The sequence below is a fragment of the Mauremys reevesii genome, linkage group 1 (genome assembly GCF_016161935.1).
Source record: "Mauremys reevesii isolate NIE-2019 linkage group 1, ASM1616193v1, whole genome shotgun sequence".
Lineage (NCBI taxonomy): Eukaryota > Metazoa > Chordata > Testudines > Geoemydidae > Mauremys > Mauremys reevesii.
Window position 1 is genome coordinate 244576610 of NC_052623.1, and position 14490 is coordinate 244591099.

The 14490-nt window shown below is 41.7% G+C and overlaps 1 protein-coding gene across 5 annotated transcripts in view; it reads right to left on the minus strand.

The window, feature by feature from the left end:
• Positions 1-2161: 2161 nt before the first annotated feature.
• PLEKHA5 (pleckstrin homology domain containing A5) overlaps positions 2162-14490 on the minus strand; it is a 285024-nt gene continuing 272695 nt past the window's right edge. For 4 of the 5 annotated variants that reach the window (XM_039544476.1, XM_039544484.1, XM_039544492.1 and 1 more), the window contains 3 exons: positions 13493-13635; positions 11781-11885; positions 2162-3017 (listed from right to left, as the gene is read on the minus strand). In XM_039544476.1, the coding sequence (XP_039400410.1) occupies positions 11791-11885; positions 13493-13635 (238 nt within the window). In that variant the 3' untranslated portion in view covers positions 2162-3017; positions 11781-11790. The remainder of the gene's footprint in view (positions 3018-11780; positions 11886-13492; positions 13636-14490) is intronic. The other variant, XM_039544466.1, reaches the window with a different exon arrangement.

Sequence of the window (14490 nt, forward strand, 5' to 3'; positions counted from 1 at the left end):
TAGTGGTGAACATTTCAAAAGCATGACCAGTGGGCAGAGAGTTAAAAGATAAGTGCAACAGAGAAATTTGGATGAGGCAGGAGAAAGGGAAGTAGCTGCTTTTTTAAATCAATTTACTTTTCCAAACACAGTTGAAAATACTTTCAAGCACCCAATTGTACTTCAAATCTTCAGTGCAAATGCAGAGGAAATTCTGAGGCCTGACACACTGGCGTAGTTGGTTAGAAGGATGTGATTATTTGCTAACATAGCTGTGTCAGCAAAAGCTAGTGTAGACTGTTACACTGGCAAAAACTCTCTTTTGCTGGTATAGCTTATTTTGTTCAGGGAATGGATATAAGCTTTACCAGCAAAAGAACTTTTTTCCGGGTATAAACTGCATCTACAGTATGAGGGTCTCCTGGTAGAGCTATACCAGCAAACCTTTTAAGTGAAGACAAGGCCCAAGAAGGTTCCAGATCACTAATTATATTCTCTCTCTGGCTAGTGCCAAGACAACAGCCCCATGGTGCCTTTCCCTTTCCTCACTTCTCTGCATTTAAATAGCCACAGAACTTGGTGCACAATTTAAAACACATCGCACAGTGAAGTGAAATCCTTATTTTAGACCCTTAAGTATGTGCTGCACCACTGGGGATTCAACAACTTTTATGTGGGTTTGGCCAAGATACTGAACAAATAGGTAAGTCAGTCAGAAGTTGAACCATGTCTTCAGCAAACATTGCTTTTCTGTTTTAAAAACAGCTCTGACAGTCTGACTGACTTCTCCCAGAAGTGAAAATGTATTAAGTTTAAAACAAACAAACAAAAAATTTCAGATCTTTGCATTTGGGATCCAAACGATTTTCTTTCAAATCTACTTTTCATTATCCTTTTCTAAAAACGTGCACAGTCTCTACTTACACTAGTTCAGACAGCAGTGGGGGATGGAGAAGTGAAACCAGTAGTGTGTGTAATAAGATGACATGCATGACAAATGGTTTTAAGTTTGCTTTTTGGTTCCTGGAAGATGATATGCAAACATCAGAGCCCCGAGGAATCATCTCATTCCTCTCCTCACCCCTACCATATATGGTGTTCACTCTAATGTCTTAATGCCTTTTAAAAAATTATAATTTAATCCTCTCAGCATCCTTATGAGATAAGCAATTTTACATAAACAGATTTGGAACTGAAGCAAAAAGCAACTAAGTGACATGCCCAAGGTCACAAGGGAAAGCATGGCAGAGCCAGGAACTGAACCCAAATTTCTTCCTGACTACCAGCCACAAGGCTGTCTTTTTGCTCTGTGCTGTGGGCACTACTTCCAGCTGGGCAAGGTGGAATCCCTTAAGAGTCTACCAAAGCTGCTCTTGTTTGTAGGTGATGTCACTCAGGCTATGTCTACACTATCACGCATTATGTCGGTAAAACTTGTCGCTCAGGGGTGTGAATATTCCACTATGTGCACAGCACTATGTTGGCATGAGAGCGTCACCCACTGCGGGGGTGGATTAATTATGTCGACAGAGTTCTCTCTCATCGGCCTCGGAGCAGCTCCACGAGAGATCTTACAGTAGTGCAACTGCATTGGTACGGCTGTGCCGCTGTAAGCTCTCTAGTGTAGACATAGCTTCAGTTTTTAAGGCCAGAAGAGACCATCTTCTTCATACAGTTTGATCTCCTGCACATCACAGACCGTCCTCCAACCAATCCTGTAATACAGGGGTTCTCAACCTTTTGCTTTCCGGCCCGCTCCCCCAACATGCTATAAAAGCTCCATGACCCAGCCGTGTCACAACAACAGGTTTTCGGCATATAAAAGCAAGGGCCAGCGTTAGGGGGTAGAACAGGGCAATTGCTTTGGGCCTCATGCCACAGGAGCCCCCCACAAAGCTACATTCCTCAAGCTTCGGATTCAGCCTCAGGTGGTGCTCAGGACCCAGGCTTCAGCTCCACATGGCATGGCTTTGGATTTCTCCCCTGGGCCCCAGTGAATCTAATGCTGGCTCCGTCTTGGTGGCCCCCCTGAAACCTGCTTGCAGCCCCCCAGTTGCTGCTGGTTGAGAACCACTGCTGTAATAGGCCCATAACCCTTATTAAGATGTGCTTCCCACACAAAGAGTCATGATGAGTACACTGTCCGTCATCTGCTTGCTGAAAGAAATACTACCCACACAGCTTAAGAACATTAACATTTATTTAACATGATAAAAAAGAAATGAGATATGAACATTTGCATTTGAACAATAGTAAGTGGCTTCTTATACTTACATTGGATGTGCTCATTGTATAATATATACACAATGAACATAATTACATTTGTACACAAACTAAGTACTGGAATTGAAAACCTGCTTATTGCTGTACACACCCTATTCCAACAAAGTAAGAGCCCAGTACCTCAAAATACCTACACTTCATTTTGTTTAAGAAAAAGTAAGCACAAACGTTCATGTATATGTGATAACAGTGTGGCAGTAACTGCTGATGCTGCAACCTGACCAAGAAATAATTACAGCAGAAACAGGACATACTTTACTCAGCAATAATAAAAAATGGCACATTTTAAATATATATAAAAATTTTACAAATCAAATGTCAAAATACACTAGTGTTTAAAAAGTGTAAAACAAGGTTTAGTGGTGATATGTAAAAGAAACTGATCTGTTATGTACCTAAAAGAAGCAAAAATGCAAACTTAAATGATTTCATAATTAAAAACATTAAATTCTGTAAAACATCAACTAAGATTCTGACTTTAGGCTGCATATTCAAAAGAATCTTTATGTGCATGGAAATCATAGCAGCAAGCTGGTATCGGAAGAACAATCTTCAGACTGTTGAGTGTACATATGGGCCATTTAAAGCTGTCTTGGAATAAACATTTTCCAGGAAGTTATAAAATGATGCTCTGTGGCCAAAAGCATCAGAACTATGAATTTCATAGATTAAAAATATACTCTACAATATCTTCTTATATTTCCATAGGTCCACACTCCTTGGTCATGAATGGTTTCAACAGAATCTGTTAAGAGCTGAAAGACAGACATGGATCAAGTTACTGTATTTTACCAAAACACTGTATAAAATAGCTCTTAGGATTAGGCATGGTGGGGAGATTCTGACCTCACTGTGGCTATCCACAAAGAAAATTAAATTATATTAAAAAGAATCTAGGAAAAAATTAGTTTCCACAACCTATTTTTTTAAGGCATTAATGCTATTTTGACAGCAATTCACAAATAAACTGAAACAAACAGGGTTTTTTGGGTACAAAGAACCATTTTAGGGTTTTGTACTGCCACCATCAATACAGTAACTAAGTGCTTTCCATGTAAAATTAGTAGCGAAGCCCCTAAATGCTGTACCAAAGGACTGGCAAGATTAGAAACAGGACACAGTACTCTTCACTTGCTATGATGTAATGCAGTGTTTGGGATGAAAGATTCTAAACAAACGTCATCATCACTCTATTAAATTGTATTTAAGCATATATCAGCATGCTTAAAATGTAACAATATACTTGTGATAGAGATACAAAATTTGTCTTAGTGTTGCGAGAAGACATGATATAGAATAAGCTCTCTCCTTAGTCCTATGATACCACATGGCACCATTTTCCTTTTCCAAATTCCACTGCCTCACTGAAACCCATCATGCATTTCCCAGACCTCGTCTTAAAAACTGGCCTATGAATTGAAATGCACCTCCCAACTTATACATTTTCTTTATTGCAGAGGACTTCTTGCCCTACAGTTTGCATCCCACTGAGTAAATGAGTTCCTGCTTTAAAAAATTAATCTCCTCCTACAGGACAGGAAACTTGTTCACAGCCTGGTACGTTTGCTGTTTCACTTGGGAAATTACAGCTCTTACATTAGTCATGGGTAACATCAATGCTCCTCACATTCAACAAACATTTTAAATGCCTTGGGTAGTGCTTAAGAAAGGTGTTTGACTGACAGCCCTGGTGAAAGACCTTTAGTCAGAGAAGTACATTGTGGGCAGCAGCAGTGCAGGCTCCCACATGCTGTGCTTCATTGTGTTTCAACTAAAACGGGTCAGGAATTTTTTTGACAAGAAACGGTTTTTTAGTTGGAAAATGCTGATTTACTGAAACAAACTTTTTGTGGAAATGTCTTGTTTTCAGTGGGGGTGGGGGAAGAAAAGGCCCACCCCAGAACAGTCAAATAGCAGACTGGCTAGTGCACTCTTCTGGGATGAATAAGACCCAGGTTCAAGTCCCTGCTCCAATTCATGCATGGAGGGACTTGAGCCTTCATGAGAGTCTCCCTCTAATTTTTTGCAAAAACCTTTCAGACGGTCTAGGTTTCATCGCAACGTAGAACAAAACCAAATGTCAAAATATTTTTCGTGACATGGAATTCTTGTTTTCCATGCCTAGTATTAACCCTGATATGAAACCAGCTATACAATGACCATTCAATATTGGGGCTCTAATGAGACTGCTAACCAGTGTGTCAAGTGCAGATATGAGATATACACTAGGAAATGGACTAATGCCTCCAACTAAATTCAGATACTGAACAGAGGGAAACTATTTTTTAGGCTCTAATATCCCTGGCTTTACTAAAACTAGGGAACTAGAGACAGTCCATTTTAGAAGTACCATCCTAGGAATATATTCTTTTGTCATCAGCAGTTCAGTGTTACTTGAAGAAGCATCATATCTAAGGTGGCAATATTATGGACACATCACCACCTTCACATACACATACCTGTGTAGGATGTTGGGGTTAGTGTCTTAGGCAGCAAAAGAGATTATCAGCCTTTCACAGCTGCAGACCTGAATTCATATTGTAGCATAAATACTTAGAGAAAATGGCTTTGGAGAGGTCACCATTGATGCACATGCAATTTGACACAACTGGTAGTTTCTGCTCAAGAGAAGAGGTTCCTTAGCTGTAACTGGAGGTTCTTCAAGATGTATGGTCTCCATATGTATCCCAAACACAGGTTTGCAGCACACCATGCGCCCCAAGTTTTTCAGCAGCAGTGTCCATTGGCCCACATGGCCACCTTATGTTGCCATGTGCTCCATGTGACATTATAGGAGACCGTGCGGGGCGACATGCCCTCAGTCTCCCTCTTACTGCAGTATAGTTAGTCTGCAGCACCGAGGAAGTTGGATGAGTATTGAAATACAAATAGAGATCACACATCTTAAAGAACCTCCAGATACAGGTAGCAACCTTCTCTTCAAGTGATGGTCCTTGTATGTATTCCTAACACAGGTGAGTACAAAGCAGCGATCAACTCAGAGACAGGGGAGCAAGAACACAATGGCCAAGGCCTGCTGCAGTGGCATGACCTATAGTGGCATCTGCCCATTGGCTGACTACTGGTCGATGGCATAGTGCACTGTTTAGGTGTGAACAGAGTGCCATGTTGCTGCATGGCGGATCTCATGCCAAGGAGGCAGAGGTGGATCCTGCCAGATGGTGTCACATTGGAGCGAGTGTAGCATTCTGAGATCCAATTGGCTATGCGCTGTAAGGAAAGGGCCTGCCCTCTGGACTGTTCCACAATGGACATGCTTCACCTATGTCTATGAAGAGGCATGATGAGGTGCAGAATGCACGAGTTCTGTCCAGGTAAAAAGCCAGTGCCCTACAGACATCCAGGGAGTGTAGCGTACTGTCTGTGAGAGTGGCATGTGGTTTAGGGTGGAAGATCGGAAGATGGATGGACTGGTTGAGATTAAACTTGAAGGCAACTTTTGGAAGGAACTTAGGGTGGAGGCACAGGGAGACTGTATCTATGGAAAACTCTATATGAGGTGTCAGCTATCATGGTCGCCAGTTTGCTGACCCACTCAGCAGAGGTGATAGCCATCAGGAAGAGGACCTTCATGGCTAGGTAGGCCAGGGACCATGTTTGAATGGAGGTCAGGTGAGCACAGACAGCACAAAGTTGAAGTTCCAAGGGGAGTGGGGTAAGGACTGGTGGGAAATAGTTTGTCAGGCTCCTCAGAAACTGGTAGTGGTAGGGTGGGTAAATATCAACTGTCTGTCTGCGGGGCGGGGGAGGGTGTGTGTGTCTGACCTAAGTGCAAAACCTGAGGTCTTGAGCTCTAGGCGGTTGTCTTGGATGTCAGGCATGGAGACACTGTGGAGGGGGAGGTGTCAGCGCTGTGCCCAGGAGGTTTAGCGCATCCATTTTGCGGTGTAGCATGTCCTCGCAGACTCCTGCCTACTGCATGAGAGAACACGGTGTACAGGTGATGAACAGGCGTTGTCTACACCTGAGCCCCAACCAAAAACCAGGCCATCAATTGGAGAGGATTTTGGTTAGGTGGCAAACCCTGCTGTGGTCCTGGGTGAGATGCATGTGCGGTGTGACATAGGTGAAGGCTACCATGTGGCCAAGGAGGCAGACACGATGGCGCACCCTCATGTGTGGGTTGCAGCACAGGGTATTCACAAGGGCTATGAGGGTGGTGAAGCGGGCCATTGGGAGGAAGGCTCGGAGCATAGGGGGTCAGAAATGGTGAGCAAGCCCAGGAGTCCACACTATGCTACGGGACCAGGGTTGTCTGCTGAGAAATCCTCTTAGTCCGAAAAAGCCTCCGGAAGTGGACAAGCCATCGGTTTGGGCAGTACTGCAACCAGTGTGGGTGGGTTGTGACTGAAGAGGAGTGGCTCATCCACCAGTGAAGGTGGACTGGGGTGGGAGGGCGCCAAGAGAAGCGGCAAGGGTGGGTACAACAGCTTGAGGTGGGAGATCAGCGGATCCAACTGGCACGGTGTCCAGGGCACATCCCACTGTCTGTCGCTCCGAGGAGGGGTATGCAGAGTGGAGTCGGAGTGTCTTGCGGCAGCTGAGTAGTGCACACTGGTGGGCGGTTGGGCCCCTCGGTCCTTGCGGGAACTGGCAGGTTTTGCTTCTACTTCACATTGCCCCGCCTTAGGTGGCTGCCCTGCAGGGTCACCATGCGATATCTCGCCCGACTGAACCCAGCTTGGGGAGAAAACGCAGTGTTGCACAGTGGTCCATGATGGGGACCTGCTGCGGTGTTTGTGAGAGCGCATGTGACTGTCCTTATGTACCGTCTCACATTTTGGCAGTGCTGATGGACCCAGAGGTGAAGCCAAGGGCGAGATGCTCACTGCCGGTGATGGTTGGTGCATCACCGGACAGCATCTGACTGCCTGGGGCCAAAGCAGCACTTTCTCAATGAGGAACTTGCAGAGGGGCTGAAGTCAAGTGTTGTCGGTCCTTGAGGGGAAGGATTTGCACATATTGCAGCGAGCAGCAAGGGTTGTCTTGCCCAGGCAGGAGAGAGCACGTGTGCGCTCATCACTCTCAAAGAACGAGTGAGAGCATGAAGTACAATTCTTGAACCCTGGAACACAAGGCATAATCCCCTGACGGGGTCGGGAGAGGCCCCATGAGGAGCTACTATATACATTAACTAAACTAACATATGTACAGAAGTATGAAGAGAAAGAAAACAGAGCTAACTATTTACAACAGACAGTTATTCTCATAGAGGGTATGAGCACAAAGAGGATTCCAACTCCAATCATGCGGTAAGAGGGAACTGAGGCCTCTTATGATCTCATTTGGAGCATGTGGCAACATAAGGAGGCCATGCAGGTCAACAGACAGTGCTGCTGAAAAACTTCCAGCTCCGGCGCATATGCACCAGTGTTTGGAATACATATAGGGACCATCACTCGAAGAAGAATGTCAGGTTGTTCCTTTCAGGACAGACGCAGAGATTGATCCGGGAGGGGGAAGCTAATAGAGCTATAACCAGTAGAGTCTAGCTCCAGTCAGTCCACTGAATTAAAACTATGTAAAAGAAAAGGTTGGTTGGGTAATGACAGCCCTACTTAAAGGCCCAGAATATATACATGCACCCCTCCAATGTTCGTGTGTATTTGTACATATGCTATTTGATTTGCACATAAACAGCTCTATTTATACATTCTGAAAGTGCATATCATGATTTCCCATTTAAAATATTTTTACTATACTATTAAGTTTGATATCACTCAAAAGCAACAAAGGCTGCATGTGATGTTTTTGTATGGACAGGAAAGAAGAGATTAAAACCATTTCACTTTAACAAAGAGGTAATACCTCTTTTTGCCTATTACACTAACACAAGAAAGTATCACATTGCATGCAATTATTAGGACTTTGTTAAAACAAAACACAGGTGCCCTATATGAACTAGGTTATGCGTTTTCAAACTTCACTAAGAAAGCATCTTTTAAAAACTGACAAAGTTCTCCTTTTCCTAGTTATATGGCCTTATAGTTATATAGCTTACAGGACCAATGAAACAAGGCATATTCTTTTGATTGCCTTTTCTTGAAGGCTTACTTTAAAAAAGATACTCCCTGACAACATAGAAGTTTTGACTAATTAAAGTGCTAGTAAAAGTGTTAAAACGTTCCGACCTGTATCCCTCAGTTTCTTTAAACACCTGTATAAACAAACCTGTTTGCTTCTATTTCCACTCAGATTCAACAAACAGGAACTCTCAGAACCATAGAAATGTAGGACTGGAAGGGACCTAAACAGGTCATCGAGCCCAATCCCTTTCACTGAGGCAGGACTATGTATTATCTAGACCATCCCTGACAGATGTTTGTCTAACTTGTTCTTAAACCTCCAATGATAGAGATTCCACAATCTCCCTAGGTAATTTCTTCCAGTGCGTAACTACCCTAACAGCTAGGAAGTTTTTCTTAATGTCTCACCTAAATCTCCTTTGCTGCAATTAAGCCCATTGCTCCTTGTCCTGTTCTCCGTGGATAAGGAGAACTTATCATACTCCTCTTTATAACAATCATTTATGTACTTGAAGACTTATGCCCCCCTTCAGTCTCCTCTTCTCCAAACTAAACAAACCCATTTTTTCAATCTTTTCTTGTAGGTCATTTTCTAGACCATCAATCATTTTGTTCCTCTCCTCTGGCCTTGCTCCAATAAGTCCACATCTTTTCCAAAATGTGGTACCCAGAATTGGACACAGTACTCCAGCTGATGCCTTATCATTGCTGAGTAGAGTGGAAGAACTTCATGTTTTGCTTACAACACTTCTGGTAATACATCCCAGAATGATTGCTTTATTTTGCAACAGTATTACATTGTTTACTCATATTTAGTTTGTGATCCACTATAACCCCAGAGCCATTCTGCAATACGTCTTCCTACGCAGTCATTTCTCATTTTGTATTTCTGCAATTGATTATTCCTTCCTTAGTGTACTACATTAGTAGTGTACTACATTTGTTCTTATTGAATTTCATCCTATTTATTTCAGGCCACTTCTCCAGTTTGTCAAGATCATTTTGAATTCTAATTCAAGAGCTTGCAACCCCTCCCAGCTTGGTATCACCTATAAACTTTATACCTGTATTCTCTCTGCCATTATCTAAATAATTTATGAAGATATTGAAGAGTACAGCACCCAGGACAGATCCCTGCGATACATCATTCAATATGCCTTTTCAGCTTGACAGAGAACCACTGATAACTACTCTGAGTATGCTTTTCCAACCAGTTGTGCATCTTTCTTATAGTAGGTTCATATTAGGCTGTATTTCCCTAGTTTGCTTATGAGACGGTCACATGACACTGTATCAAAACCTTGCTAAAGTTGAGATATATCACATCTACTGCTGACCCCTATCCACAAGGCTTGTTACCCTGTGAAAGAAGGATATTAGGTTGGTTTGATATGACTTGTCCTTGACAAATCCATGTTGACTGTTACTTATCACCTTATTGTCTTCTAGGTGGTTACAAACTGATTGTTTGATCATTGTTTCTATATCATAATGTGTTACCTATCTATATCATAATAGACCATCATATCATCATATAGAATAAGACCATTTCCTCTGACCAAGCTAATGATCCTACAAGAAATTACCAGTTATGGATAGGTAGAGGGGACAAGTGGGGATCTTTTGTGTGTATATATATATATATATATATATATATATATATATATATATATATATAAAAAAAATAACCATCAAGGTCTACAGACACAGTGAGCCTAACTGTGTGTTTTTATTATTGCTATCCTCTTCCTCCCATCCTTTTCCCTCCTACTATTTATCAAGTCACACTTATTTGTCTTAAATTAGATTATAAACTCTTAGGAACATACGATACGTACAATTCATAGTTCAACTGGGCTATGATCCTGACTGGAACCTTTGGGTGTTGTAACACCCAAATATTGATAAATTTTTACCTTGACTGCATAAGCACGTGTTTCATTACAATTTAATATCTCCTATCAAGGGACTGTTATTCTACCATTACAGAAGAATATGCTTGATGAGCTAATTGATCCTTTCCATTTCTAACTACTACTACCTTATCCGAATACTGTATGGATTATATGCATGTAAGGAACCATTACTTACTTTAATTGTGTTTCTTTGAAATGTGATGCAGATGTGTATTCCACTTAGGTGTGTCTGTGTGCCCAGTGCACGGGAACCAGAGAATTTTACCTAGTAGTACCTGTAGAGGGAGAATACTTGTGCCTCGTGGCCGCAGCCCCTCCCTTGGCTATATAAGGTAGTGCAGTCCCGAACCCCCTCAGTCCCTTCACACTGAATGCTCAGAGAAACTGTGATGCACAGGGAACAGAGGTGGGTCGTGGAATACACATCTGCATCACATCTCAAAGAACCACAGTTACAGTAAGAAAAGGTTTCTTCTTCCTCAAGTAGATGCAGCCATGTATTCCACTTCAGTGGCTCACAAGCAGTTCCCCCAGGAAGCAGGGCTCAGAGAGTCTGCATAAACAATAACCGGAGGACCATCCATTGAAACAAGCATCCACCCTGCAAGATGCAGTAATGATTGGATGGTTTGCATGTAGCAGCCCTGAAAATGTCCAATACTGAAATGCACTGAAGAATGCTACTGATGTTGCTTGCACTCTCATAGAACTAGCTTGCATCCGCTGAAGGAAGCGTAGTTAAAGCTATTTCATATGAAGTTACGATTAAGGAGGTTATTTATTTAGAGACTGTGAAGAGACCACCGGACCCTTCATATGACCTGTATGTGACATGAACAGGCATGGTGAAGCACAAAACAGTTTAGTCTGGTCCAAATAGAAAGCTAGACATTGCTTGACATCTGATGTGTGGAAATGCTGCTCTTCCAGAGATGAATGCAACTTAGGAAAAAACACAGGTAAATATACCGCCTGGTTCAAATGAAGCTGAAAAACCACTTCAGATAAAATTTTTGGGTGTGGTCATAAAGTAAGTTTGTCTTTAGAGAATTGTATGCAAGGAGGCTCTGCCATCAGAGACTGCACCAGACTCTCCTTGTGGATGCTATTGCTATCAGGAATGTAGTCTTCTGAGACAAAAGTGGAAAGGGACAAGATGCCAGGGGCATCTAAGAAAGAGAAAGGTTGTGAGGTTAGGAACCACACAGAGCTTTGACTCCAGCCACGGGTGGTAAGAAGGGACAGACAGAGGTTAGGGGAATGCTACCTCATATAGCCAGAGTTGCTGCTATGGCCACAAGCTGCGAGTGGTGACCTTCTAATGGTACTGCTCGACAAAATTCTCCAGCTCCAGTGTGCTAGGTGTGAACGCACCTTAGCTGAATATGCAGCTGCACCTACTCAAAGAATCAATACATTCCTGTTTTGTTTGCTTGTTTGATTGATATATACATCTCAGCTACCTTCACCCTACTTAATAAAATTGTCTGTGTGTGCTTCTCAAAGAAAACTACGGTATACCCAGAAAAATAGCATGACTGAAAAGCAGACGTACTTGTCTGAGACTATACACACATGAAATGTGATCCTTCTGTGAGCTGTGGTTGCGTTGATAGAGCTGGTGATGGTGGGGACTCTGGTGAAGAGGGCAGATTTTTTCCTGAAAAGAGAAATTAAAAAATAAATATCACAGAAGGCAAAAGTTAGACAAATTGAAAATATTTCAAGCAGCATGAAATTTGTGAACAAGGTGTTATGCAAGTAAAGGTTAAAATAATCAGAAGAAACTTTTTAAATCAACATTATATAGTGAAAATAATGCTATTTAAAGAGAAGAATTTACATTGTTCTTAAGGAAGATATTTGCTCACACATAAGTAATTGTACCTCTGCAGAAAAAGACATGGCACACAAGGAAGTTGTAGTGTCACACAGTACAACGGATACAGTACTGATGGTTAATGAATATGAAGAGAATTCTTTATTGAGTTTACTAGACACAGCCATAACCCTGTTATGTTCTCTAGCTAAGAGTATCTAAACCAGGGGTCGGCAACCTTTCAGAAGTGGTGTGCCGAGTCTTCATTTATTCACTCTAATTTAAGGTTTCGTGTGCCAGTGATAAATTTTAACGTTTTTAGAAGGTATCTTTCTATAAGTCTATAATATATAACTAAACTATTGTTGTATGTAAAGTAAATAAGGATTTTTAAATGTTTAAGAAGCTTAATTTAAAATTAAATTAAAATGCAGAGCCCTCCGGACTGGTGGCCAGGATCCAGGTAGTGAGTGTGCCACTGAAAATGAGCTCATGTGCTGCCTTTGGCACACGTATCATAGGTTGCCTACCCCTGATCTAAACCTTCCCTGTGATGTCACCACAAAGGATCTTTCCTAATCCTGGCCTGAACTAAGCAGTCATGGGAATGACTGTGCCGTTTGCCTTGTTTATTTATCCTTACATCACATTTGCACTTCCTTATTCCTCCCTGGCACCAAACAACTCCTGATCACCTTAAATATTGATCATTCCATCTGCCCATTTCATAAGCAACTTGGCCGTCCCCAAGCACTCTGATTTTCTTGCAAAGTGCGCCATTAAGGTACTTGCAACCACCCTGTCTTTTCCACTTCTGGCATCCTCCTGACCTCTGGAGACACACACACCAACCTCTCTTATTTTTCTGGTTCATAATCTAATGCCTAAATTGGGAACTATCTAGTGTTAATATGGCCCTCATCACTGTAATATCTATGCTCCAGTCAAGGAGCTCATACCTGCAAGGACCAGGAAAGGGGATCAACAGCAGGAATGTGTGTGTGTTTAGAATAGATGCCTTTGGTGAAATGACCTACAGGAGAAAGTCATGGAGCTGACTGGAACCAGTAGCAAGGAGGTAGACAGCACTGAACACGTGCAGAGGATTGGTGTGTGTTCTGAAGGGAGACAGGGAACGATTTGCTCCAGCCAAGAGAAACTTCTGGGAACATCCTCTCATCCTCAAACTAGTTGCCTCCAAAAGATCTGCATTTAAATCTCTGAAAACAGTGTGTTTCTGAGATTTGTCCATTGGGAAATTGGCCGGGTCTCTGTCTATCCCTCCCCATCAGGTGAAAAAATATGCATGCAAGACCCAGATTAGTTTTGATTTCTTTTCACTACACAAGAATTTCAGAGCATCAGAAAACAATCAGAATGTATATTACATATGTAACATTTAATTCCCAATTTACACTTCTGTGTAACTGACAGTCTCTTTTCCATACCTGCTGTTTGATTTTCTCTTGAAGATTGTACTGCTAACTCAAAAGAAGAAATAATCCCTTCTTGCTCTTGAACACTGGCTGCTTCACTCTCTTTTGGACTGGTTTCATGTTTGTGGTTTGCAATTGGGGCCATGTTCTGCAGACTAGTTAAAAAAAGTGGCTATTTTTAGAGTTTGTTTAATTTAATTTCAGGTGTTAACCAATATTTATGTGCAATTGGAGTTCCAGCACTTAATTTTCTTCTCTTAACACAAACCCCTCCGATTTACAAGACTGTGTTGTTTAAATCAAATACATATTTCTGGAACCTATAGTAGAGTGTTGAAACCCTGAATCAAAGAAAAAGTTAGTTTTGTTTGAATCTTATAAAATTCATTCTAGAGTAAAAAGAACTTTAAACTGGGAACTTGACAATTTTTTTTATTTTTCATACTTATACACTGAAATAGATACCAAATTCAAGGCCATAGGGAAGATACAGTGTGCCATGAGAATGTTATGACCATGTGAGAGGGCCTCACTCTACACTGATAGTAAGACACGTGTCTAGCTTCCAGTCAGGCAAGAACTACTTATGTGGTGCACCAAAGCTCCAGTACTACTCTAATTGTGAAATCATGGAGTTAATGGAAACCCTCCAAGGTGATGAAGTACCCTAAGGCAGTGGTTCTCAACCACAGGTATGCCTACCTTGAAGGTACATCAGCTTATCTAGATACTTGCCTAGTTTTACAACAGGCTACATAAAAAGTACTCACCAAGTCAGTGCAAACTAAAATTTCATACAATGACTTTTTTTATACAGCTCTATATACTATACACTGAAATGTAAGCACAATATTTATATTCCAATAGTTTTATGTTATAAGGTAAAAATGAGAAAGGAAGCAATTTTTCAGTAATAGTGTGCTGTGACACTTTTGTATTTTTGTGGCTGATTTTGTAAGCAAGTAGTTTTTAAGTGAGGTGAAACTTGGGGTACAGAAAACAAATCGGAC